The sequence below is a fragment of the Prunus dulcis genome, chromosome 8 (genome assembly GCF_902201215.1).
Source record: "Prunus dulcis chromosome 8, ALMONDv2, whole genome shotgun sequence".
Lineage (NCBI taxonomy): Eukaryota > Viridiplantae > Streptophyta > Magnoliopsida > Rosales > Rosaceae > Prunus > Prunus dulcis.
In genome coordinates, this window is record NC_047657.1 from 15,294,070 (window position 1) to 15,320,822 (window position 26,753).

Here is a 26,753-nt window from a genome sequence, read left to right on the forward strand (position 1 = left end):
ATGAGACTGAAGAGTGATGCAACTCTCTTCCTTTTTTAAACGGACTTTCAAAGGAACAGAACCCAACTTGGAAAGCCGTCTTCTTTACTTCCCAAAAACAAAGAAAAGCCTTGTTCTTTGCAAAAGGTTTCTTATTTCCGTTTTTGGGGCATACTCATCCGTACTCACTGTTCTTTGCAAAAAGCTTCAACTGCTCAGTTTTGGTGATTTTGCACAGCAAGCAAGCGCTAATCCAATAATGGCTGATATGCAATTCTTCTACCTCACATGATCATCATCTTCCTGCTCTGTCCCAATCCCAAGCAAATTGGCATCCACAACTTCATCTATCATTGCATCTGGTAATAGTGAGTTTGCAATCCATTGCTTTAAATTCATTTCCCCAACAAACATGTCATATGTTGGCTTCCTTCCTGTGAATGTTTCCATCACTACAATTCCAAAACTGTACGCATCCCCTCTTGTTGAAACCATTCCTTCCAATCCATGCTCTGCATTACGAAAAATCGGCCTAGGCGGCACGAGCGGGTCTGGACGGCGTTTGGTGGTTCTGGGCGCTAGGCGGGTCTGGGCGGCGCTAGGCATGTCTGGGCGGAGCTAGGCGGGTCTGGGCGGATCTAGGCGTCGCTAGGCAGGTCTAGGTGGATCTAGGCGGCGCTAGGCGGATCTGGGTGCCAGGGTGGGTCTGGTTCTTTTCTTTTGTTCTTTAAACCTACTGCCTAGTGATTCTTCTTTGAAGCCAATATTTAGAGCAAGAGCTGTACCAGATGCACCACCTTTTGACCCTAGCAATATTGTGTCATTGCAGGCACATTTCTGCAGCCACTTTCTTTTAGTCTATTCTTTCACTTCATTTTCTTCTATGTTTATTGATGGGATTCAAAATTATGGCAGCTCATGTTTAGCAAGTTTGAATTTGATGGGAAACTGAATCCTACTTTTGTGGAAAGGGGCATTTAAGCTCCCATTATCAAGCATACGAGCATATCTAAAAGAGTCCTATTACTCCCAGGTTTCACATTCTTTTCATTTTGTTGGATTATCTTCTTATGACTAAACATAATTGATCTGCCAGGTGCACTTTCTGTTTTAGTCTTTAAAGAATCTCTTTGCTTGTGTTCCGTGTAGATTCGTACACTTAGGTTCTGCAGGAGTTACCCGACCTGACATGCCTGGACTTGATCTAAGTAAACAACCTCCTGCTGTTCGCTTAAACAAGGAATTGGATTTTATACTGAAGAAATAGATAAAGGGAAATAAGGAAAATAAGACACACAGAATTATAGTGGTTCAGCTACTTGATATAGCCTACGTCCACTTGAAAGAGAGTTGTTTGCTCTTATTCATCATAAGAATTACAAAAGGTTCAGTAGTATATATATATATGTGTGTGTCTGTAAAACTCTCTAGTATGCATTCCCAAGAAGACTGTTCTAATTCCAATATAGTGGTACAGTTGAGAACCTTGGTCCAACGGTAATATAGGTGAGTATTAATCAGAGCAATTATTCCAACATATACTGACATTCAAGTTGTTACCCGACCTGACAGGCCCGAACTGCACTTGTTATGTCTACCAAGAAATCAGGCTCTGTTATGATGTTAAAAAGATGAGACTTCAGGTATGCAGGAATTTCATGACCCTGGTAGCCATCAAAAATTGCAAATAGTTCTACCTCGTACTGACAACATAGTCTTCCATAAAATGCCCGTGGTCTCCCTTTACCAAGCGGGAGCCATGTGTTACACTTAGATTATATGAGTCGTGTTCAGTAAGGTGCTTTGCTGCTTTATAGGCATTCTTTATTTTTCTTATGGAATCTACAACTTGTTGATTGGACATGACCATCCATATTCCATGACTTGCCAACACAAGAAACTCTATATCATCATCTATCGTCTCCACCACCGAATAAGGTTATGAAGTTAAATATTTTTTGAACATCTTGGCACCAAATGCCCTATGTTTGTCTTACTATCACTTCTCTTCTCTAATGATTGTCTTTCTATTCTATTGTTCAAGCTATGATCAACAGATAACCATTCTTGCAACAGATAACGGCCGAGAGTTCCCAACATTAGCTACTACCAACTTCCGCTGGCCACGGCGGTTCACTACTATTTGCTGTAACTGCAGTTGAAGATGATAAATCCTTAAAACCATGGTTTGAATTTGATTGCTCTAGAATGAAGGTATCGGTTATAAGATATGCTCCAATCACTGCAGTTGTCATGCTGAAGAAGAAATCAGGCTCTGTCATGATATTATTAAATAGATGAGATTGCAAGTATGCAGGAATTTCATGGCACTCATAGCCGTCAAATATGGCAAATAATCCTATCTCTTGCTCACCAATCTTCCTAGTCTCTGCAACAACATAGTCTTCCATAGGATGTTTGTGTTCTCCCTTTATCAAGTGGAAGCCATATGATACAGTTATATGATCTGTGTCATTTGATATCTTACTCTTTCCTTTTCCAATGTTAGGAATATAAGATAATGATGAATACTCTTTTCTGACCGGAACCTCTGACGATGGACTTTTACTTAATCCAACTCGATTTCTTGAGTCGGTGCCGGATCCCATCTTTTTCTTTACCATGTGGAGAATTTCACTGCCAACTTTCATGAATGTTGTAATAGCAGTTCTACTTTTAATATCTTCACTAGAATTAGAAGCAAATGAAGGGAAAATTCGGTGAGGGTGTGGAGAGAAATAAAGAGGGTTATAACTTATGATGAGCTTCCACAACCGATATTGGTAAAATACACACACTGCCAATCAATACTGCTTCTTTCCTAGCAATTCTTTTCTTATTTACAAGTACATAGAAACATGCCATTTATAAGGAAATTAAGAATCTTTTTTTATTTAGTTAATTCTTCCCTAGTTAATTATGAGGCATTTTTCATTTGAGAGACAGTTTCGGTAACATTAGGGTTTGGTTAAACCACCAGCTTAAATTTATATCAGTTGGTATGCAATGAAATTGATATAATTCATAGTTAAGCGGCTTTTTACCTTTTTTGAGAAGGACTTGCCTTAGCTTTTGATAGAGTTTATTCACTATATATGTGTGTGTTCTTTGAGTTGGAAAAGCTAATTGCAATGATGGGATTATCGTAATTAATTAAGTAAAAGTTTATTTGATACTTGAGGTGACTTTTGGTGTTGTATTTCGGCTATCGGTGACTACAAGGTCCCGTTTTCAGTCAAACAATGCACATATCATTTAGTATTTAGCTAAACCTCACTTGAAAATGGTTGAGAGTGTTTGGATCTTGGTTACTGAATTTTGGCTTCCTCAAGCCCACATTACCATTGGAGCACTTTTTATCTGTTTAGGGCCTTAAAAAAAAAAAAGACACAGAAAATGTCAATAAACTCTCTGAATACGTGGACCTCTAGGAAAGGCTTATCCTCTCTCTTCTCTCCAACGTATATAAACGCCCATTTGAAATTCAGAGCGCAAAGACATTTGCAGGGACAGCCATGGAAAGCTTGAAGCTTCCACAGTCTTTATTCAGTAGCCATGGAGGGAAAGCTATTGTTCCATTTCCCACCTCAAGCTTATTGCCCAAGTCGACTTTCCTCATCTACCCAAATCGCAAATTGGCCCCGTCCACTGGTACTTTCTTCTCCAACTCTACTGCTTTACTCTTTTGCTTCCGACTCATAGCTTTGCAGAGCAATTACTGAGCTATTAGCTGCTATTTGGTTGTTAGAAGAAAACCCAATTGACGCTTGACGCCAATTTTGAATTCCTTACTTGTAGCTTGGCCTATGCAACTTTCTATTAGCTCTTTTACAACGGAGTTTTTTTTTTTCATTTTCATTTTTTTTTTCTCCCATTTTCTGGGTCCAAGTTTGTCTTTTGATATTCAACCTCAAATTTGCTGTATATGTCACCAAAATCTATTTATTATTTTATGTAAAATTTCGTTTGCACCCACTTAAGTTTTGGATAAACTTTGTTTTATAGAAATCTCCCTATTGGATTCTACTTTTTGGTGTCGTACAAATCCCCTAATCATTCTAGGGTTTTCTGTGGTCCCAAATTAGCTTTTATCAGATATCCAGACTTTCGACATTCGTTTCGGATGCTATACAACCCAACTCCTTTTCTACATAAGGATTTGAGTGCCAATTTGTTACCTTTTCTGGAGCCTATAATATGCCTATGACTCATATGGAGCCTATAATATGCCTGAAAGTTGTAAAAGGAAAACAATTATTGTTCATCAATAATAAGAGTTCTCACTAAGTTCACAGAATAGTGGTGCTACATTTCACTAAGTTGATTTCTTATTATTGCATGATGCCAATTTGATTTACCCTTTTTTGTACTTAGGAAATTACTTTCCTATTGTAACCATTTTCAGGGTTTACCAATTGGTACTATAAATACCTCCATATTAGAGAAGAATGTACATCTGAAAATTATTCCCATATACTTTGTTCCTGCACTAGTTTCTGAACATCGATTTTCTTGGGAATTTTTTTCAGATTTTGTTACCACAGCAACTGGGGCCCACTTGTCTGCCAATATCTTTCCCTGCAGGCACTGTGTTGTAAAACAAATTCGGAGCATGCAGTTTACCACAAGAAGTACATCAGGTAGCTGTGGCTAATTGTATGAATTTTGGTTTAAGAGTTTATTGTTTTATCTTCATAGGATATTGTTTTTACTGCATTGCTTTTCAGCATCTGTACAGTCTACAGCTGATGAATTGATGGAGGGTAAGTCCAAGGATCTCCCTGTGAGCGGGGATTCCATACGCCGTCGGTTTATTGATTTTTATGCTTCCCGTGGTCACAAAGTTCTTCCAAGTGCTTCTCTTGTACCAGATGATCCCACAGTTCTACTGACAATTGCAGGAATGCTCCAATTTAAGCCCATATTCCTTGGTCAGGTATGACACAGACTTTCTAGAAACCTGTCATGATGATACAGTTAAAGAGAATCTCTAGATTTCCTAATGGTACTCAGTGATCCTGTTCAGGTTCCCAGACAAGTCCCCCGTGCTACAACTGCACAAAGATGCATACGTACAAATGATGTGGAGAATGTGGGCCAAACAAGTCGACATCATACATTCTTTGAGATGCTTGGAAATTTCAGTTTTGGAGATTACTTCAAGAAAGAAGCAATCCGATGGGCATGGGAGCTTTCAACTGTAGAGTATGCAAGAGTTTATGTTGTTTATCAATCATTCATTAATCTGAATTTATAAGTTCTGGTTATTGTTCAAAGCATGATCGCTGTTCTCATTAAAACAATCATTCTAAGAATGGTACTTAACCATGATTCACCTAATTCACTATATAGATATGACATCCATGCTGCTGTTTGCATACGAAAGCTCCAAAGAATCTTATCTGAACTCCTTTAAAAAATGATCTTTCTTATTTGAACCTTAGGAAATTCTCTATAAGAAAAGCCCAGTCTTTTATGAAACTGTAACTTTCCTTTTTGTTTCTACATATTTTTATTCATTTATCCGTCTTAGTATTAGTTACTTTTTTATTAATTTATACTCTTGCTATTCATGAAAACATAACATCTGCACACCTGTTTTTTCATTCAGATTTGGGTTACCAGCTGACAGATTATGGATTAGTATCTTTGAAGATGATAATGAAGCTTTTGAAATCTGGCATGATGAGGTTGGCCAAAAATGAGGTCACCAATAATTGCTTTTAGTTTTACATACATTTATCTTGTTAGGTGTTTCCATGCTCATCCATTTTCTCTTTATTAGCTATACTTCCATGTACATTATGCATGTATCTTAAAGTGCTTTTCCCCCCCAACATAATGTGATAACTGATAACTCTCCTTGTGATTGTGAACATTTCATTATTTCTGGTGGGTCTTTTCACATGTCTTTTTCAAAAACCTTTATGCCTATATCCTGTATCTTCTGTGTCTTTGCAATATGCTCTTAGCATCCCAATCACAGATATCATATGAGACTTTATGTTTTTTCTCCTCTACTAACTGTTCAAGAGTATCTCTAGTTCTATAACTGATGTTAAGTAAAATAGTGTAAGAATGGAATGTGACATATCATGGCTTTTACTTCAGATGGGTGTTCCTGTTGAGCGTATAAAGAGAATGGGTGAAGATGACAACTTTTGGACTAGTGGAGTTACTGGTCCTTGCGGTCCATGCTCTGAGATTTATTATGATTTCCATCCTGAGAGGGGATATTCTGATACTGTATGTATATGGTTTTAAAATTTTCTTTAAGAGGGAAGAAGGTTTAAATTCTAAGGACTTTACAGCAATGCTTTTTCCTTTTTTGACATTTCTGATTAATTTAATTTTCAGGATCTCAATGATGATACCAGGTTTATAGAGTTTTACAATTTAGTTTTTATGGAATTCAACAAGAAGGATGATGGTTCGCTTGAACCCTTGAAACAGAAGAATATAGATACTGGGCTTGGTCTGGAGCGTATCGCTCGCATCCTCCAGAAGGTATCAATTTCATTTGCCAGTTTTACAAGATAATGAATTTAAATTTTTATGCAAAATTAGTACTTCCACAAGAAAACTTACAGAGCTTGTTGTTAAGCACAGCATGCATTGATTGCAACACAAGTATCATATGAGTTTGTTCAATAATTATTAATTAAGTAATGTTTTTCTTGCAGGTTTCAAACAACTATGAAACTGACTTGATCTATCCAATTATAGAAAAGACCTCAGAATTGGCAAAAGTACCATACGGCCTAGCTGATGATCATTCAAAATTGAACCTCAAAGTATGCCCCTCTTTAAGAAACTTCAATTTCTGTTAAATTTGTATTTCAACCAACACATTGGTAGGATTTTTCATGTAAGTTTTTCTATTTCAGATTATTGGAGATCACTTGCGTGCAATTGTATATCTCATATCAGATGGTGTTGTTCCATCAAATATTGGGAGAGGTTATGTTGTTCGACGGCTTATTAGAAGGGCTGTTCGTACTGGTAGGATGCTGGGTATAAAGGGGGACGGTCAGGGTAACCTTGAAGGAGCATTTTTACCTGTCATTGCAAGGAAAGTAATAGAGTTGAGCGCCCACATAAATCCGGATGTAAAAGATAAAACACCTCGCATTCTTGAAGAGTTGAAAAGGGAAGAACTTAAATTTGTGCAGACATTGGAGAGAGGAGAAAAATATCTTGACCAAATGCTACTTGAGGCATTATTAAGTGCAAAAGCAAGTGGGATGGTACCCCGCTTGTCAGGAAAAGATGCATTTCTTTTGTATGATACATATGGGTTTCCTGTCGAAATAACAGCAGAGGTGGCTCAAGAGCGTGGTGTAAGTATAGATATAACTGGGTTTGATATTGAAATGGAAAACCAAAGGCGTCAATCCCAGGCTGCGCACAGTGCTGTTAAACTTGCCATGGGAAATAGTGCAGATCTTACAAAAGATGTTTCAGACACCAAATTTCTTGGATACGAAACCCTTTCAGCAACAGCCGTAGTGGAAAGTCTTATAGTGAATGGGAACCCTGTCCCACAGGTTTCTGAGGGAAGTGAAGTAGAAGTATTCCTGAACAGGACTCCATTTTATGCAGAATCAGGTGGTCAAATTGGAGATCATGGATTTTTATATGTCCCACAAGGTGAAAACCAACATAAGGCTGTTATGGAGATAATAGACGTCCAAAAATCTATGGGTAACATATTTGTTCATAAGGGTACAATCAGAGAGGGAGTTCTAGAAGTTGGCAGAGAAGTGGAAGCAGCAGTGGATGCAAAACTAAGGCAGCGGGCTAAGGTACAAACATATAGAAGCTATCTATAGATTCTGATATCTATTTATTCATGCTCACAAGCTGAATTAATTACAACTAGAAAAGACAAAATATATGTATCTATTACACGGTATTCACTAATCATTTAGAATGTATTTGTCAAACTCTGCAGGTTCATCATACTGCTACTCACTTGCTGCAATCTGCACTTAAGAAAGTTATAGGTCAGGAAACATCACAAGCTGGTTCGTTGGTGGCTTTTGAGCGTCTAAGATTTGATTTCAACTTCCATCGACCACTTATTGACGATGAGCTTGCAGAAATCGAAAGGCTAGTTAATAAATGGGTAGGAGATGCAACACCACTTCAAACTAAAGTGATGCCTCTTGCTGATGCCAAAGGAGCAGGGGCTATAGCAATGTTTGGAGAAAAATATGGTGAAGAGGTATGCATGTCTTTGGATTATGACCATTGTTGTAACTTCTATATGTTACTACTTTTTCTCAAATACTAGATCTGCTACAAACCTTCTATTGATCCCAAAAGCAATTTGTTTACTTTAACACACTCGAACATTAAATTGGTTGGGGAGTTTTTCACTTAATTATGACCTGCTGTAGGTACGGGTCGTAGAGGTTCCTGGCGTATCCATGGAACTTTGTGGTGGGACCCATGTGAGCAATACTTCTGAAATACGTGGCTTCAAAATAATTTCAGAACAGGGTATTGCATCTGGAATCAGGCGCATAGAAGCTGTGGCAGGTGATGCCTTTATTGAATATGTCAATGCCAGAGATTATCATATGAAACAGCTATGTTCCACCCTCAAAGTATGTTTTCTTTTACTCTTTCGCATCTGCTACTTATTTAATTTAGTTTCCACTATGGCTTGTGGTTACAGGTTTTTGTTTTTGTTCTCTCTTTTTCATTTCCCATTCCCTTTTCTTTTTCAATTTTCAAATGCTGTTTGAATGAATGGAACTAGGATTTTTATTGTGTAATGTTTCCTTTGTGAAGGTGAAAGCTGAAGAAGTAACAACTAGAGTAGAAAATCTCTTAGAGGAGTTACGGATAACGAGAAATGAAGCTTCTACCTTGCGTGAAAAAGCAGCAGTTTACAAAGCATCAATAATGGCAACCAAAGCGATTTCTGTGGGAACTTCAGAAAAATTTAGGTACAAATCTGCCAACATGTTTACTTGGGCATTGTAACTATGTCGCCATTTATCAAATAGGCACCATCTTTCTCAGGGAGTTTAACTAGTCCTTACCTGAATCACCTATCTATAAATGATAAGAAACTCATAATTTATGTACTGAAGTCTGCATTATAGGCCAAGAAATCTCATGACTCTGAGAAAGTATTAACTGAGTTCTATTTTTACATGATCCTTATCTTATATTTTAACCTATTTGGTTTTGCACCAACATGTAATAGTGCCTTGTATTATTTGCTTATATGTTCTTGCTCTTAATACTGAACATTCCTTTTTTTTTTTCTGAATTTTTTTTAATTAATTTTGGTTGTTGCTCTTTTTGGGAAAAATATCTTATCACAGGGTACTAGTTGAATCCATGGAAGATACTGATGCTGATTCACTAAAAAAAGCAGCCGAATATCTGATAGAGACACTAGAAGATCCAGCAGCTGTAATTCTGGGCTCTTGTCCAGGTGCTGACAAGGTAAGTTTGGTTGCTGCATTCACCCCAGGGGTTGTTCAATTGGGAATACAGGCAGGGAAGTTCATAGGACCTATAGCTAAGTTGTGCGGCGGTGGAGGGGGCGGAAGACCCAACTTTGCTCAGGCAGGAGGGAGGAAGCCTGAGAATTTGTCCAATGCACTTGAAAAAGCTCGGTCCGAGATCATCTCAGTCCTCTCTGAAAAGGCAAAGTGATACCTGTGAAGAGTTTCTCATGTTGACTTGCAAGATCACAGAGGAGAGGGCAATGATCCTTGTTTTGAGTTGATAAACAATACATCTAATTGGTATGGGAAGGGAAAGAAGTAAATATTGTAGAGCTTGTATAGGAAAGAAGTCATTAGATCAAGCTATTCAATGCCAATTATAAGTTACACATTTGCTTAGGAAATAAAAAGATTTGAGTCTCATTTTGTTTACTTAGCTAAGCCACCCCTTTAATTATGTACTTTTTATTTCATCAGTAATGAACAAAAATAACCAGTACATGCAAACGCCAACTCTTAGTCTAGTGGTACTTCTCAAAAGAAGTCTCTCGACTTCCCCATTTCCATTAATAGAAGATAATGGTCCAAATGTTTTTTTTTCCCTATATAAACCCTCCACATTCAAATTCCAATTCTGTTCCCAATCATCCAAGATCATGGTTGATTGTCTCGTGCAGAATATGAACATTTGCATGAACCAAGAAGGTTTTTCAGATCATGTAATTAAAACAAGTTGTGCACGAAGTTATTAATGCTACATTATCATACAGGACACATGACTTAATTTTCATTATTTTTGGATTTGTTTGAGATTTGGCAAGAGGTCTAACGGACAACCATCTAATTATATACAATTGGAACCTAATTATATATAATTGGAACCTAAATCGCATATTGTTTTAGTTCAATTCCTTGCAACCATCTGATTTGCATTTGATAACTTCTTCAGCGAATTACTCCACATGGAGCAAATAAAGATCCCCCAATCAATCCGCAACGTTGCTTGATTTTCTTCACATGGTTTATGATTTTGCAGAGTTGTGCCAAAAAAATTACAAGAAAATTAGAAGCATCATTTTCTTTGGTTGTTTTGGTAAATTAGAAGGACCACAGCTGGAACACAAGAGCTTTCAATTGATGGTGGTGGACAGTGAGAGTCCATCGTTGCAGAGTTGTGGTGATGAAATAATGATAAATGATGATGCAAAATGCAGCTGTTTCTTGAAAAGGATGGTTTTCAATGCTGTCAAGCTTTTGACTATGAAAAAAATAAAGCATTACGTGGAGAAAGGAATTCAAGAAAAGAACACATCGTTTTTCTTTTTCTGCTCTTTTTTTTTTATTTTTGTCCAAGTATTAATTTTTGGTTGTTATTCAAAGTGGTCGGAAATTGAAACTTAACCCTAATATTATCATTATCGTTAGTGTAACTAATTCACTCATATTATGATAATATGTCACTAACGTAACTGTGTAACGATATAGAATATAATTTTTCTAAAACTTAGTACCACATCTAAGACTCATAATGTGATTCTCATTTTCCATCACCATTTAATCAAGGGATCAACAAAGAAGAAAGGTCCCCCTAATTGCCTTGCTGTATATTATATAATTCAATTAACCTTAGCTGTGATGCGTTTGGTCATATATTCATTTCTTGCTTGACAAGTGGGAGTTGCGTTGCGTCGACCTACATTTGTTCTTATCTTTCCACTCACACTCATAAAGCAGCAATCATCGTAGTCACCAAACTTATCATCTTCTCACACGTATATTTCCCTGTTTCCCTATTCCTTTTTGCTCTTCTCTTGCCATTTTCCCTTTTTTTTATTTAAATTTTCAGATAAAATTTCCTTTTTGTTTCTTATTAATTAGGGCCATTCATGCACACACGGCAGCATCTCTAAGATCATCGAAAATGCCAAGCTTGCTTTTCTTAATTGCATCAACTTCTTGTTGCATCTTACTCATTTGTATTCTAAACCCATCCAAAAACAGACCCCAAAATGTTATTAAAGAAGAACCCATAAAAGTTTTCTTTTTTCTTTGTTATAACCTATGCAAGAAATTTTATATATATATATATGTGTGTGAGATAATAGGAAATAGGGTTTTCTCACACTGTTAACGTGTTATAAGGGTTCGAATCTAAAATCACTAATCTATCAATCAAAATTATTTCCTTTGAACTAGAGCTTGTTGACCAAATACAAGAAAAGATATATTATACACACACATTTGAATTTAATTAGTATTTTATACCATATATCCTCTTCTTCCCAATTCTAAAAAATCATGAGACTTGTCCTCAAAGTGCAAAAAGTTTGTCCCCTCACCAACGATAGGGTTCCACAATGTGTAGCCTGCAGAATTGACACATAAGTGCATGGGCAGCACCAGTCTCATGTTTACACGGAGCCTTAAAAAAAAACTCAGAAAGAGTCGGTGACAGACAAAACCCATAATCTTCCACTTTTCTTTGTCCAGCATTTCAGCAATTGCCTGTCTCTTTCCTTCTTGTTATTATAGCTTTCCCACAAATTCCCCCATAATCACTTACAGCAAACAAACCAAACCCATACTAAATAAAAAATAAGTCCAAAGTTTTTTATTTTCAGCACATGCTGACCTGTCCTCCATAGTCCACAGTCCACCCTCCCTTTTCTCCAATCTTTTGAACTATATATATATATAGCCCACGGCTTTCTCTTCCTTTTACTATAACTTTCTGCAATCAATTCTGATCACCAAAATCAAAACTCCAAAATGGCTTTGTTTCTTTGCTTCCTCTTCTTCTTTCTCATCTCCTCTGCCTCTGCTTGTGACCGCTGTAGGCACCAATCCAAGGCAGCCTATTTCTCCACAGCCTCTGCACTTTCATGTAAGATCATCAGTTTCTTCATCTCCTTACCCTTGATTTAATTTCTTTATTTGATTAAAACCCAGTTGATGATTTTGTGATTAAAACCCAGTTGATGATTTTGTGATTAAATTAGTGGGTTAATTTTGTTTTTTGGATTTTATGCAGCTGGGGCTTGTGGGTATGGTTCCTTGGCCTTGGGACTTGGTGGAGGACACCTTGCAGCTGGTGTGCCTTCCCTCTACAAAGATGGAGCTGGCTGTGGTGCATGCTTCCAGGTACTATATTTTCTTCTTTAATTTGTTGGCTGAAATTTGTATGCCATACATTGTATTGATTTGATTTTGTTTGCAGATAAGATGCAAGAACACAACTCTTTGCACAAAACAAGGGACCAGAGTTACTTTGACTGATCTCAATAAAAGTAATCAGACAGATTTTGTTCTCAGCAGCAGAGCTTTCATGGCCATGGCTCAAAAGGGTTTGGGCCAAGACATTTTGAGACACGGCATTGTCGATGTGGAATATAAGAGGTAAGCATATGCAAAAGTTTTAATTAGAAACTTCATTTATATAAAAAAATTTATCAAAACTCACACGCCAAAATTAGAATTTAAAAGTAAATTAAATTGGTCTTCTTCTTTTTTCCAGAAATTCATAAAGCTTTTTGTTGCACCGACATTTGTGTTGTGGACCAGCATTTAAATATTAGGTCCTCCAGACAAAAAAAACCCAATCACATTAATGCTAGTAACGGTCAAAAATGTACCCAAAAAGAAAATAAAACTATAGTATTTCTGTTCTGATATAATTTTTTTTTTTCATTTTGTATGTGACAGGGTACCATGTGAATACAAAAACCAAAATCTAGCCTTGCGTGTGGAAGAATCGAGCCAAAAGCCACATTACTTAGCAATCAAAATTCTGTATCAAGGTGGTCAGACAGAAATAGTAGCAATTGATGTTGCTCAGGTTGGTTCTTCAAATTGGGGTTTCCTGACTCGAAACAATGGGGCAATCTGGGACACGAGTAGGGTTCCGGCAGGGGGCCTACAGTTCCGGTTCTTGGTGACGGCCGGGTACGATGGGAAGACGGTTTGGGCACAGAATGTGCTCCCTGCTAACTGGAAACCTGGGATGATATATGACACAAAAGTTCAAATCAGTGACATTGCACAAGAGGGTTGCTCTACTTGTGATGATGGGAGCTGGAAATGAGCTTAAAGTTGGATGTTTTGTCCCTGCTTCTCTAAATACACATAATATAGTTCAGCTACACTAAAATCAATTCGTTTGTAACATTAGAGTTAGGAGGTTAGGCGTATTTTATGTGTTTAGAGATTTATTTGTCAATTTTTGTTACTTTTCAACTCTTGTAATGTAATATGTAACATGTAAATTTCGTGTTACTTATATTTGGGCCACTTTAATGCTTAATAACAATGGCATTCTTTAAAGATTATTCGGCCTTATGTTCATTGCCAAACCACGCCTCAATTGTTTTGAAGAGTCGTTTTATGGTGAGGGTGCAATATATGGTCATAAATATGAATTTTTATATTAGTCACATGATTCATCTGATATTTTTCCCTTAGTCTCAATGTCCATGTATATCTGTTTATAGTTGATAAATTTCATTCGAATTCATTGATTAGTCTAATGGCATGTGAATGATTTTGCCACTATAACCCTTGAATCCTTGATAGTAGCATCAAAATACAATGTAAAAGATTATAAGAAGTTTTGTCTTCTTTAGCATTTTGCAGTAATTTTGATGGAGTTGCAATTGGCATTTCTTCATTTTATAGAAAGGGGTTAAAACTCATTTTGGTCACTATATTTAAACCTAAAATCTATTTTAGTTACTGAGTTTTCAATTTCATTAATTTGTTCACTAAGTTGTTGTTCATAATCCTTTGTGTCAGTTTTATATTTATAAAATATTAAAATATTAATTCATTTATTTAAAATTGATATGTTAAAATTTAATAATAAAATAAGATAATTTAATAGAAATCCCATGATGGACAACAATCTATCACGGTAGCACAACACCTCACACTAGGGGTAATCATTAGGCCCACGAGCCCATGGGATGATTGGGGCCGGTCCGATTCATTGAGAAACAGTCCGGCTCAGTCTTGCTCGTTGTTGAGCGGGTTAGGCTTGGGCTTGGGTGTTTAAAGTTCGGCACCAATAAAAGCCCGACCCACAGGCTCACATACATATAAATAAATAATAATAACCCAAGTTAAATAAAAAATGGAAAATATCATTATCTATTATCATTATAAGAACTAACAAAAATGAAATGGGGAATAAAATATGATTTTATTAATATGGCAGTTGTATAACTATATCTTCATATTTATGGTAGGAAAAAAAAAGATATAAACATATAGACAAATGTAAATAGAGAACTATGAAAAAAAAAAAAAAAAAAAAAAAAAAAAAAAAAAAAGGAGGAGACATATCAAAACATAGAAAAAAAGAATAAAGAATTGATAAAAAAAAATTCAAATAAAAAATAAAGTAGGCCCATTTCTGCTCGTCTTAGCTCGATGGATTTTTTTAAGCCCAACGCATGAGCCAGATTTGGGTTTTGAATTTTCTGAAAAAAGTCCAATTCAGCCCGGCCCGTTATTTACTCTCTTCTCTTTAAAGTTAGGCCTGACTCGGCCCATTAACGAGGCCTACCTCACACCTCCTCAGTCCCACCACAACCCAACCCTTTTCCACCACCAAATGCCACCCCCAATTTGTGGCCACCATTTCCTCCCTGTCTCTCTACTCTGATTTCTCCTCCCCATGGTCCAAATAAACATTGAAAAAACTCCCAACCCGACCTGCCACCTTCGTTCCCCAGCCACAACTATCCACTTGAGATTCACAAGCACCCAAACTAAAATCTCCAATACATGGGGAAAAAAATAATATATATATATATATATAAACAGCAAACACCAAATAAAATTATGGGAAGAGGAATAAATGTGGTTTTCGAGCAGTGGTGGCCGACCTATATTCTCCGATGCCAAACTCTCACTTTAGGCCATCTTCAGTCATAAGGCTAAATATAGTCTATGGATAAAAATTTAGCCCTTCAAAATATTAATTTTTTAAAGAATAGTGTATGGCTAAATTTTTCCATCTCCAGCCATGCATTGCTATATTTTAGAGTCCTTCAAATTTTATTATTTTGAGAAAAACTATGGTACAACATATACATTCCACAACTATGTATTGTTTAATTTAATTAAACTACTATTTAGAGACAAAATTCCATGACCAAGAATTTTTTATAAATCTTTTTAAACAACACTTGAAAACATTTGAAAAGGTGACTACATTTTTTTTTTTTTTAAAAAAGGATGGGTTTCAATGGTTTGACATCCAATGGTCATGATCAATAATTTTTTATAATTTTTTTACGAATTGAAAACATTTTAAAAGGCTTTTAAATATATGTATATCCAGCTGACATCATCAATGAAAAGTACATGCATGGAGCCTACAAAAAATTTGGCCTAGGAATAGGCCAAAGTTGGGCTAAATGTGGCCCAGTTGGAGTGCTAAAGGGCCAAATTTGGCCCTCCAAATTTGGCCAAAATTTTGTTTAGCTCATGGCTGGAGATGAGTTTTGCATTATTTTAGGGCTATATTTAGGATATAGCTCATGGTTGGAGATGACCTTAGTTTTTCATTTTTTATTTTAAAATATTATTCTTTGATATATTATATATCTATATCTATATATAATCCCATTCTCTTAATCATCAGGGGTTCAATGAATTTGTGATCACTCACCCTTGAATCTAATATAAAGATGTAGAAAAAAATAATTTAAAAATCCATATAAGATTAGTTTAAATTATTTTCACTTAAACAAAATCAGTTTTGTGGGAAAAAAAACAAACAAAACAGGTTCTATCTTTTTATGTTGTTGACTGAACAAAACATCATTGACTTCTTAATACATACCAATACACCATTGAATCATCAACCAACCAATATCAACTGCTCAACAATATTCCACTTTGATTTGCATAAAGATTTCTCTCTTATTAATCAGAAAAAGAAAAAAAAATGGTAGAAACCAAATAATTCAAAAAGCCCCAAATTTAAGTTTTTCCAAAATTTTCGGTCTTTGTCAATCCACAAGAGATGAAAAATTAAATTGAAAGAATTCGCAACATTGAAGTTGGAAAAGCTAAAGGGAAGACAACGATGAGGCACTGAAGGCAATGAAATTTTCGAAAACCCTTAAAATACCCTTGCTTAACAAAAATATCAAAATAGCTGAATTTAATATAATAAGAGTAAAATAGTAAAAGTCAAATTTGCTTAATTATAAATTTAAAAAATATTCCACGTAAGTAATTATATGGATAGAGTTACTCCCCAGGACACATTCGTTTTTTCACTCCCCAGCCACATCTCTTTTTTTTTGCTGGCTTTTCAATTTCTCATATTTTTATATATCTTTAAATTTGGACTATGAGCCTCTGTATTTAACTCTTTGCATTTTCCCCCACTTTTTTAAAATCTCAACCATTCAATTAATGCAATAGCTTAAGGTAGGCCACATCAGCAAAGCATTTATTTTAACTTTTGGGTCAAAACTAACGCGGTTACTTCTCCATCCTATTCCCTTGTCCAAACTGAAGAATCAGAACTTCACCCCTCGCGGCCATGTTAAAAGCTCATACCTCAAAGAAGCTCTTTTCTCTCATACTCTTACAGGTTCGAAAATATTAGGGTTGGAGTCTGTTGATTTTTTTCCCAAATTTAGCAGAGGTTCCATAGAATGGGTGTTGATTTTTGGATAAAGATAATTGGTTTTGCAGGAAGAAATGAATGCAGCACCCAAGGCTATCCCTTCGCATAGATTTCAATATGAAATTGGATTGTAAAATCCATAACTTTTGAAGCAAATTATTTCAAAACGAGAAATCTGTAATAATAGAGATCTTGAACAAAGGTGATCAATGGGGAAATGGTTTTTGGCAAATGTTATAGGTTTTAAATGGCGAACATGGTGGAGGTTTTCGATTGTAAAAATTGATTTATGGTGATAGCAACTAATACGAGTGGAGGAATCAGGACAAAACTGCTAAGGTGATGGGATGTGAAAGGGTAGGGAACTGGGGATCGGGAGACTTCTGGAGTGTAACGTTTGTTTAATTTGCAAACTGACGTTGTGCAGTAAGAGCCCTTGGATTAATTGGACAGTCCAGATGTTTTAAAATGCAGAAAAATGTAGAGAGTTAATTGCAGAGGCTCATGGTCGCTTTAAATTTGCCTAACGAAAAGAAATTACATATGAAAAAATTGACAAAAGTTGGTTCCGTGACAAGTTCGGTGAAATTGAAAATTCAAGGACCAAAATAGATTTTACGTACGAACACAGTGACCAAAAATCTATTTAACCCCTATTAAAATAATCAAATTTAGTTTACACCAATATCCCAAATCAAAGTAGAAGAAAACCATAAGCATGATACAAAATGTAAACATATATCGGACTTTCGATTATATAGTCACAATTCATACATTTTCTTGCTGCGTAGATCGAATGGCTCTTTCCTCATATAGTTCACATGAGAACTAGAGGGGGAATTAGACAACTTCATCATGTCCTACTTAGAGTTGGGCCTTTTTCAGGGCATGCTTTTTATAGTTGGGCCTCCTTATGGCCAATGCTTTCACAGTTGAGCCCAAATCTCATAAGCTTGCCAAGTGGCATATTATAATTATATTATTATTATTATTATTATTATTATTATTATTATACGAGGAACAGAACATAAAGAATATACTTTTATATTATATATGTAGCACTCATACACATGCCTACGAAAGTCAGAGGCGAAATTGAAAGAGACCTGAAATTGAAAACTGTGTGCAATGAGACAGTTCTAAATCGATGGATAGGCTTGAGGTTAAAGTTAGGTAAGGAAGGTCAATTGATTGGTATTAATATTATTAATTTATCCTATGTTTAAGCAGATGTAGGTAGCCGAATTAAACAATATTTATATGGGCATCTTTGAACCAGATAGGGATTGACCCTAGTCAACATGCTAATTCCTCCTAATTCTACATGTCATTTTCTCCTTTATCAACTTTCATAAACTAGTACTATATTGATCTTAATAGTCAAATCAAAGTCTTAAACGTCTCTCATGTGTTGGATTAACGTAAAAATCATTATTTTTCATGCGAGAATCCTTGCTTTGAGTTTTTTTATGTGTTAATTGAATCATTTGAGCATATTAGCATATATATTATGTCCAAATTGCTCCATTTGTAGATTACAAATTTGTAATGTTCATGGCAATAAAAGGGTTGGTTTGGGATGTATACTTTGGTGCAAAAAGCTAGCTATCTTTTCAAGTTGATGTTCCTAGTTTGAAAAGTTGTGTACGTAAACTGTAAAGACCACTCCACGCACCATCATTCAAACCCATCCCTCTGTCTCATTCACTAAAGCACCCATCTTCTAGGAACATCATAAACATACAGAGAATAGTTGGTTCATGTCCAAAAAAGAGAGGGAATTTGACTGGAGCAAACAGCAACTTGTTGAAATTGAATGTTAACTTCAACTGTTTCATGGGACCAAACTCCATGAATAAGACTCCAACCAACCATAGAACATTGGAAGGCCCTACTCACTTTGAATATAGAACTCAGTTTTGAACTTTGAATATTGGTGCATGTAGCATTTCTAGTTTGATGATGCAGTTTCTCGTTTTTTTCACTTTTAGCTTTGTGGGTATATAGTGCAAACTGTTTCAAAAATTGCCCACCCATGTGAGAATAACTGTAAAATTAGATAATCTTGAATCAACAGTATGCATTAAACGACTATGAAATCCTATTGTTTTACATCAATGGTACTGTTTTACATCAATGAATGAAACTTATTCAATATGCATTAAATGATTGTAAGATAAAGATCGTATTGCATTAATAGATGAAATTTACTCACAATGCATCAAACAATTGAAAATCACTTATTTGCGTATAAAAAACTATATTTATATTTTTGATAAACAACTTATTTTTATCTAACGTGTGCAAAATGAGAAGGAGTTGGAATGAAGTTACCCATATGGATTTAGATTATCAGACATTCCTTGACAGGCAGTGATTTGATGGATTTGAATTGGGCGCCGCACATTGCACAATAACCTGCGCTAGAATGAAATAGGCATGTTTAGGCAATAGCTGCCTGCCTGCAAGTTAATCACACACAGTACGTCAACTAGGCAGATAGAAAATGGTTTGGCGGTAATTAGGGTTGATTGTATGGACAACTTTTGAAGAGCTCACTTCCCAGGGTTGATAAAGTGCTTCTTGAAAAGCACACTCATTATGGACGATTTAACGGCTGAAAGAAGTTTGCTGATTTTGCTCTCCAATCTAATCCCACAACCACAACCCACGCAGCCTATGTTTTCCTACGCCTCTTCTACAACTCTAGCTACTCAGATGGAATTAATCTCCATTTTCTTTGTCTTCTTTAAAAAGAAAAAAGAATGGCAAGTAGTTCTTAAATGAAGTGTAAATAACAAAACCTACCTTGTAACCTTCATTTTTGTAATCATGGGGCATAAATGAGCTCAACTACCTTAGTATATGATATGGAGTGCGTTGGTTTTATGATAAAGAAAGTTTGAGTAAGTGGTTTATTCTTATTAGAAAGTTTTACATGTTATTTATATGTTACGAGATTGAATTTAAACTACTAAACAGATAAATTATATCTAAATGTGCAATTTTGATTAACTAACAAACGCTAAACTGAGCTCAACTACCTTAGTATTTGATCTGCAGTGCATTGGTTTTATGATAAAGAATGCTTTGCTTATAATTTGCTCATAAAAGAAATGTAATTAACTCGTCTACTTTTTTTTTTTAATCCAAAAATTTGACATGTTATATATGTTACGAGACTGAATTAGAATCACTAATGAGATAAATTACGTTTATATGTGTAGTTCTGAATGATTAATCAAGAACTTAAATCTCTTACTCTATTTTTATAGTAGTGATTATTTATAATTTACTTCTTTTAGGAGCATTTATCCCAATTCAAATTCCCATGACTAACAAACACCAAAATGCTTGTAAATCAAGGGAGAGCAACACCAACAACTCTCACAACTCAGCTATCCCAAAAGATTACACAACGCCAAGAGGAAGAACAAGTTCCAAGCTCCATAGGTAGCAACTAAAAACTGAAAGGAGAATAAAGGAAGGCATTAAATTCAACCGAGCTATAGCTAAAGAGAAGGCTACACACATTTGATTGATAGACATAGGAGAGGAGTGGGCGATGCTACAGAAATAAAATTATTGCGCCGCACTGCTTTGGCAAATGCCACCATGCCCTTGGCCTATCTCTTTTCACACTGCAAACCATAAATAAAACGCCATCTCTCGACATTATTATAGCCTTCACTGTGGTCTCGTCATTTGATTGTATTTGGTGTAATGAGAAAAGGTTGCAACGGAGATCTCATTGTTTTGATTTTCTAATTAATAATGTTATGACAAGTGAAAAAGCAATCACGTGTGTTATTGGTCAAAAATATCAAAACGAGTGCCATCCATTTTGTGGAAGTGTTTCTCGAGCAGTAATTCATGCTACCGCCCATGGCAATTGCTATCAGATATATATTGGCACTGGCACATGTTATTGAAGCGTGATTGATATTTCATCCTCTATTATAGTACTACAGCCGACCCAGTAACCAGCATTATTGTCCAGTGAAACCAACATGACCCTGCAAAAGGACCGCCCAATTTATAAACCTCAAAAATAATCATATGAGTCATACACCATACATCGTTTTTGAGAAATTATTGTATTATACTGTAAAATGACAACGACGTATACTTAAGATCTCCCATTTTTAGAATATAAGATCAATAAATACCTACTATTGCACTGTAATTACTCCCCAATACACTACTACACATTCCTTTTTTCACTCCCCACTCTACCCAGCAAACCCAGGATAGAGCACGGGCTCGTTTTGCCTTTGAGCTGGCCTGGTTTCATGGGACCTAGCAGCTGCCTGGCAGCTTCAGCTCGCTAGAAGATGAATTTGGGGCTTGGACCCCCTCTTGTCCTAGCACGGGCTCAACGCTGGAAGTGCTCTTATTACAAAGAGAGTGTAATACATATTCATAGTTACATAGGTTAGTGAGTTTAGGGTTCTAAACCATTGATTCCTTATGATGATTATCATTAGAAAATTACCTCGTAATCATAAAAAGGATCTCTAGGTTTAATAAGGGAAGTGGAATCGCTCGCTAGAAGACAAATTTGGGGCTTGGACCCCCTCCTGCCCTGGCACGGACTCAACGCTAGAAGTGCTCTTATTACAAAGAGAGTTTAATACTTATGAATAGTTACATAAGTTAGTGAGTTTAGGGTTCTAAACCATTGATCCCTTATGATGATTATCATCAGAGAAGTTACCTTATAATCATAAAAAGGATCTCTAGGTTTAATACGGGAAGTGGAATACGATGTAACAAAATGTGAAGCATGTATGCTATTTCCTAGTAACCAACCATTATCTTATGCATAATGCATGCAATAATGATGTTAATGCCAGTCATTAAGTCTTAATTTATTGCGTGGCAGTAACTATTTGTTTCATGCAAGAAAGGTGGTTGCGTAGAGCAGTTGAACTTTATAACCATGTAAGTACTTTTTTGAGTTACCTCATATGGAATTGGAGCTTTCCTCCCTTCAAGCAAAGCTGGTTGGTAAAAATGGATTTTTTAGAGCACGATTCTAAAACCATGTTTAAATTGTTGATCGACAATGCCACATTAATTGAATGTTGCTGTTATCTAGAATTTTCTAAGTACTTTGATCAAAATGAAAAAAGTTACAGAAAGGATTAAAAGATGCAATGAATGGTTGATGAAGAGAATAACTCTACATTTTCTTTACAGTTAAGGTTGGAGCCCACACATGTAACCCTATTCATTCATTCTTTTGTTTGTTTATAGAGGAAAGAAAGGTAGAATTAAGATAAAGAAGAGGAATTGGGAAAAAAAGAAAACTACAATATAAATTGCAAGATGTTGATATTTGATATCAATGAAATGTGCAACCAACCTAAATCTCAATCCAAATAAATTGGATTGTCAATTTCTCCTCCCATCGTATATAATTTGTAGTTGGTGCAAATCATGAAGAATGAGTTAATATCATCTAAGAACGCATTCTCATGGTTGATCAGTACAAATGTAATATAAGTTGGTATTCTCATTGTTAGTTTAACCCAAAAAAAACCCATAAAATGAAGATTTGCAAACCAAAAAAAAAAAAAAAGAAGTCAATTACTTAAATCCAATATTTGGTTTTGATCTTGATAAATCATAACTAAATTTTCTTTTTTTTTAATACAAAAAATATTGTACTTTAATATAATCTAAATTACAAAAAAATAAATAAAATCAAACTCGGTACATCCACGTCTGTCTAAAACTACTTGTAAAAATTGAATAATATTTTCGTAACAATATCTTCATTCTCGGTGTTTCCCACATATGCTTAAAAAGTTAGGTTAGTAAAACCAAGATCCTTCACTAAATACATCCTAAATTTGTTAATTAGCTATGATTTTTTTAACTTCACTGGCCAAACTCCTCCACTAAATAAACTTCAAGTTGAGCCATGCCAAGAAGCCAAAAAGCGAAGAAACCAAAAAAAACCAATATTTTAGTGTTGTTGATCTTTGATTTGATGCAGAAGGGCTCTGCACGTGTAAATACGCACCAAGTTATGATTGCGTGCATTAAAAACGACACAGACAGAAAGAGAGAAAGAGAGAGAAGAAAGAAAGAGAGAGGCGCTACGCCACCACACAAGATAGTGTGCAAAAATGAGATTTTTCTTCTTTTTTCTTTGTAAATGGGTGCTTAAGTTACCAGCTAAGGCACGAAACCAGCAAGCCTCCTCCATGAATGTAAGACACGCGTCAACATCGTGAGGAACGGTCTCTGAATGGCGCACAGACTTCTCACTGTGTCTTTTTTGCTTTGCCCTTTTGTCTTACTTCGTCTCTATCCGTTCGACAGAACAGAACCACAGCGTTCCTTTCCTTCCTTCTCTCTATTTTTCATTTTTCAAAATTTTAATAAATAAATAATTTTAATTTTTAAAATGCAATTTTGCTTTTTGGGGGTCCTACCCTTTTAGTCATGTAGTCATATTTGTGTGGAGTCTATAGCTCTATATATAGCGGTTGGTCTTTCTTTACTTGGCACTCTGCTTCCTCCATATTTATGAGTCACTTTGGCCGAAGTCTAAGGCAAAAACATCCTACAAAATTGAAAATCTCAAAAGCTTTGGACATGGAAGAGAAAGTTGGGAGATCAAGATTCAAGAGGGTTTGTGTGTTTTGTGGCAGCAGTACTGGAAAGAGGAACTGCTACAAAGATGCTGCCATTGAATTAGCCCAAGAGCTGGTACTTCTGAGCTTTTAACATTGGTCCTCCAAAAGTCCAAAATTTTCAACTTTTAATTTTTTGGTATGTTATTATTTTGTATTCTGAGCTTTTGGGTTATGTCAAGGTGTCAAGAAGGCTGGACCTTGTCTATGGAGGTGGTAGCATTGGGCTCATGGGTCTGGTTTCTCAGGCTGTTCATCGTGGTGGAGGGAATGTTCTTGGGTACAATCAGCCGTCTTTCACTTATTCTTGGGTTTTGTCGTATGTTTATAGTTCTTAATTTCTTTTTTCATATACACTTGACCAAATTTTTTTGTTTCTTCATTGTGTTTGGTTTCACATTGGGCAGGATCATACCAAAGACTCTAATGTGCAAAGAGGTACATAATCTGTCAATCTTTCAAATGGGTTTCCTCCTTCCTTTTTTGTTTGTGGAAATCTCCTTTCTTTTTCGTAGTACTGGTTCAAAGTTGAGTCCTTTTTGCCTTCAAGTATGTATGGTGCCTCTCAAAATGTATGCATGTGTGGTATTGAGCCTCACAGATAACAGGTGAAACAGTTGGAGAGGTAAGGCCAGTAGCCGACATGCACCAAAGGAAGGCAGAAATGGCCCGCCATTCTGATTGTTTCATAGCCCTACCAGGTCCCCCCTCTCTCTCTACCGATAAAGTTGTAGTCTTTTAGTCTTTTATTTGATTAAGTTAATCAATTGGGTTTTTATTTATTTATAAAATCTCTTGCTTTGGTTTCATCAGGTGGATATGGAACTTTGGAGGAGTTGCTAGAAGTGATCACTTGGGCACAGCTTGGTATCCATGACAAACCTGTAAGACCATATAAAAAAAACCCATCAGCAAAACAGTGATGAGCAATCAAAGCCTGTCCTTGAAGTTTGAAACTTTATTCTATGCCAACAATTTTTGCAGGTGGGTTTGCTCAATGTTGATGGCTACTACAACTACCTTCTCACTTTTATTGACAAAGCCGTGGATGATGGCTTTATCAAGCCTTCTCAGCGCCACATCATAGTCTCTGCCCCCAATGCCAAAGAGCTTGTTCAAAAACTTGAGGTTTGTGTGTTTGTTTGTGACTTCAAATTATTTTCATTTCTGTCAAGCACTTTGTGTGCAGATATCCATGATTTGAAGCTCAAAAATGGAAAAATAGACTGTCGAGTGATTAGGAAAAGAATCTTGATCAAATTACCATTTTGGTGCTTCATTTCCTTTTGGATTTGTTGGGTTGCAAATGATGGCTCTTTTGTTTTTTTGGTTTTTTGGGGTTTTAGGAGTACGTGCCTGTGCATGATGGAGCCATAGCCAAAGCAAGATGGGAGGTTGAGCAAGAGCAGCAGCAGCAACAGGTGGGGTTCAATGGAGCAGCTACTTTGCAGACTGAGATAGCTTTGTAAAGAGTAGACAAATGAAAAAAGGATGAAAGTTAGGGAAAAAAGGTCGTTTAGGCTCTTTGCTTTGCTTTTGCTGTCTGATTTTGGTCATAACAAGACCAGCCATACCATAATGGTATGACAAGGTTTGATTGACAAGGAGAAAAAGGAAAAACGAACACTGACTGGTCCAAAATCTTTTCTTTTGTATGTTTTAAATTAGTTTATCAAAAAGAAAGGGCCCATCTTTATCTTCAAGTCTGCATTATCATTAAGCTTGTTATTTTGTGTTCTCTGGATTTTATTTACAAAGATTATATAGAAAGAAAGAACAATAAGCAAGGTCCAAAAAATAGCATCAGCAGGAGCAGCTTTATTCTCTCTATTTTTATTGCTCTCTAGGGCATGCATGCCACTACTGGTGGCGTTATAATTTCCTTTTTTTTCTTTCTCTATTTCTTCTTTTTTCTCTGCAAGTTTTAAGGTACTGTGGTGGTGGGGAGGCTGTGACGATGATTTAAACATTTTGCATCATTTGGGGACCTGGAGTTATATGGGGCCCACATGGGTTTAGAGAGCAAGTGTGGGTCCCTTTTTGCCAACCTTGTGTTTGGTTTGCGTTGGGTTTTGATTTGTGACCAGACTGCACTACCTTCAGGCTTTTTTATTTGTTGTTTCTTACTTTTTCAATCTTTTGGTCATTCTATTTTATACTTTTTCAGATGTTACCTTTTAGAGTCATCGTTTGGGAAAAGAAAAAGAAAAATCTTTTTAGAAAAACTTTCCCTTCGTTGTTGGTGTAAAACAAAAGCTGGTAACATTGTAATCGAAATGAAAATTAATTTGGTTGTAAACGAGACTTGGTTGAGTTGATGAGGATTGTTTTTTTTTTTTACTATTCAGTCTAGGTTCAAGTTTTGTCAACAACAATATTTCTTTATGAGTAATCTGTAAAAACCAAAAAAGACTAAAATAGGCCTTGATATGTCCCGGTCTCGAGATTGGGTAACCTCTTCTTCCCTAACTTTTTTTCATAAAAAAAAATTGTCAAGCCTTCTGTCGTAATACGATATTGTCTGTTTTGGGCTTCCCTCTCTGCCCACACAATTTTGTTTCTAGGAGCTCACGAGCAACTTCCCAGTGGGTCATCCATTCTGAGATTGCTCTGGCCCTCAACTCGCTTAACTTCGGAGTTCCTACGACTCTGAAGCCAGTGAGTCCCAAAAGGCCTCGTGCTAGATGGATGAGGGTGTACACATATAAGGCACATCACCACCTCTCTGTTGGTTGATGTGAGATCTTACAAAAATAATAATAAAAATTGGGTTAATAAGATATTTTGTTTATTTATTAATTCATCTTCTTTACCCAAATCATAAATATCTTTAAAATCAACTTTGGAGCATAAAGGATATTTTGTGACGTCCTATATGCGTGATGTGCGTGTGATGCCTTTTAGATTTGTTGACTGCCTGCAATCAGCAAATCTCGCAAGAGCTTTATTATTATTAAACATTTTTCATTCTATCTCGCATGTCTTTTATCAATTTGATTCAATAAAATATCATAC

At 36.0% G+C, this 26,753-nt stretch overlaps 3 protein-coding genes and 1 pseudogene across 4 annotated transcripts; 3 read left to right on the forward strand and 1 right to left on the reverse strand.

The window, feature by feature from the left end:
- Positions 1-1,672: 1,672 nt before the first annotated feature.
- Positions 1,673-2,630, reverse strand: LOC117638574 (annotated as a pseudogene).
- An 827-nt stretch (positions 2,631-3,457) lies between these two features.
- Positions 3,458-9,945, forward strand: LOC117637802 (alanine--tRNA ligase, chloroplastic/mitochondrial). Of its 2 annotated transcripts, none has more exons than XM_034372821.1 (13): positions 3,458-3,630; positions 4,509-4,619; positions 4,707-4,915; positions 5,006-5,184; positions 5,591-5,669; positions 6,091-6,225; positions 6,337-6,486; positions 6,663-6,773; positions 6,867-7,784; positions 7,934-8,206; positions 8,382-8,591; positions 8,779-8,936; positions 9,321-9,945. In XM_034372821.1, exons 1-13 carry the CDS (start codon positions 3,495-3,497, stop codon positions 9,655-9,657), a joined length of 3,006 nt encoding a protein of 1,001 aa, XP_034228712.1. In that variant the 5' UTR covers positions 3,458-3,494; the 3' UTR covers positions 9,658-9,945. The 2 variants fall into 2 exon arrangements, with proteins under 2 accessions (XP_034228712.1, XP_034228713.1); XM_034372822.1 differs by having other exon boundaries at positions 4,509-4,610.
- Positions 9,946-12,152: 2,207 nt separating this feature from the next.
- On the forward strand, positions 12,153-13,774 carry LOC117612142 (expansin-like A2). The gene is made up of 4 exons (XM_034340888.1): positions 12,153-12,333; positions 12,481-12,590; positions 12,667-12,845; positions 13,152-13,774. The coding sequence occupies exons 1-4, from the start codon at positions 12,219-12,221 to the stop codon at positions 13,528-13,530; spliced, it is 783 nt and encodes a 260-aa protein (XP_034196779.1). The 5' UTR covers positions 12,153-12,218; the 3' UTR covers positions 13,531-13,774.
- Positions 13,775-23,597: 9,823 nt separating this feature from the next.
- LOC117637137 (cytokinin riboside 5'-monophosphate phosphoribohydrolase LOG5-like) lies at positions 23,598-25,441 on the forward strand. Its single transcript, XM_034371949.1, has 7 exons — positions 23,598-23,814; positions 23,921-24,018; positions 24,146-24,176; positions 24,340-24,439; positions 24,552-24,622; positions 24,723-24,866; positions 25,085-25,441. The coding sequence occupies exons 1-7, from the start codon at positions 23,632-23,634 to the stop codon at positions 25,205-25,207; spliced, it is 750 nt and encodes a 249-aa protein (XP_034227840.1). The 5' UTR covers positions 23,598-23,631; the 3' UTR covers positions 25,208-25,441.
- Positions 25,442-26,753: the final 1,312 nt, after the last annotated feature.

Bases quoted from the DNA above. Each gene is read 5' to 3' on its own strand.
- LOC117637802 (XM_034372821.1), top strand. From the start codon at position 3,495: ATGGAAAGCTTGAAGCTTCCACAGTCTTTATTCAGTAGCCATGGAGGG. The intron at 4,620-4,706 runs GTAGCTGTGGCT...ATTGCTTTTCAG, and splicing joins TACCACAAGAAGTACATCAG to CATCTGTACAGTCTACAGCT. The intron at 6,774-6,866 runs GTATGCCCCTCT...TTTCTATTTCAG, and splicing joins ATTCAAAATTGAACCTCAAA to ATTATTGGAGATCACTTGCG.
- LOC117612142 (XM_034340888.1), top strand. From the start codon at position 12,219: ATGGCTTTGTTTCTTTGCTTCCTCTTCTTCTTTCTCATCTCCTCTGCC. The intron at 12,591-12,666 runs GTACTATATTTT...TTTTGTTTGCAG, and splicing joins GCTGTGGTGCATGCTTCCAG to ATAAGATGCAAGAACACAAC. The intron at 12,846-13,151 runs GTAAGCATATGC...TGTATGTGACAG, and splicing joins GTCGATGTGGAATATAAGAG to GGTACCATGTGAATACAAAA.
- LOC117637137 (XM_034371949.1), top strand. From the start codon at position 23,632: ATGAGTCACTTTGGCCGAAGTCTAAGGCAAAAACATCCTACAAAATTG. The intron at 24,440-24,551 runs GTCCCCCCTCTC...TGGTTTCATCAG, and splicing joins TTGTTTCATAGCCCTACCAG to GTGGATATGGAACTTTGGAG. The intron at 24,867-25,084 runs GTTTGTGTGTTT...TTGGGGTTTTAG, and splicing joins AGCTTGTTCAAAAACTTGAG to GAGTACGTGCCTGTGCATGA.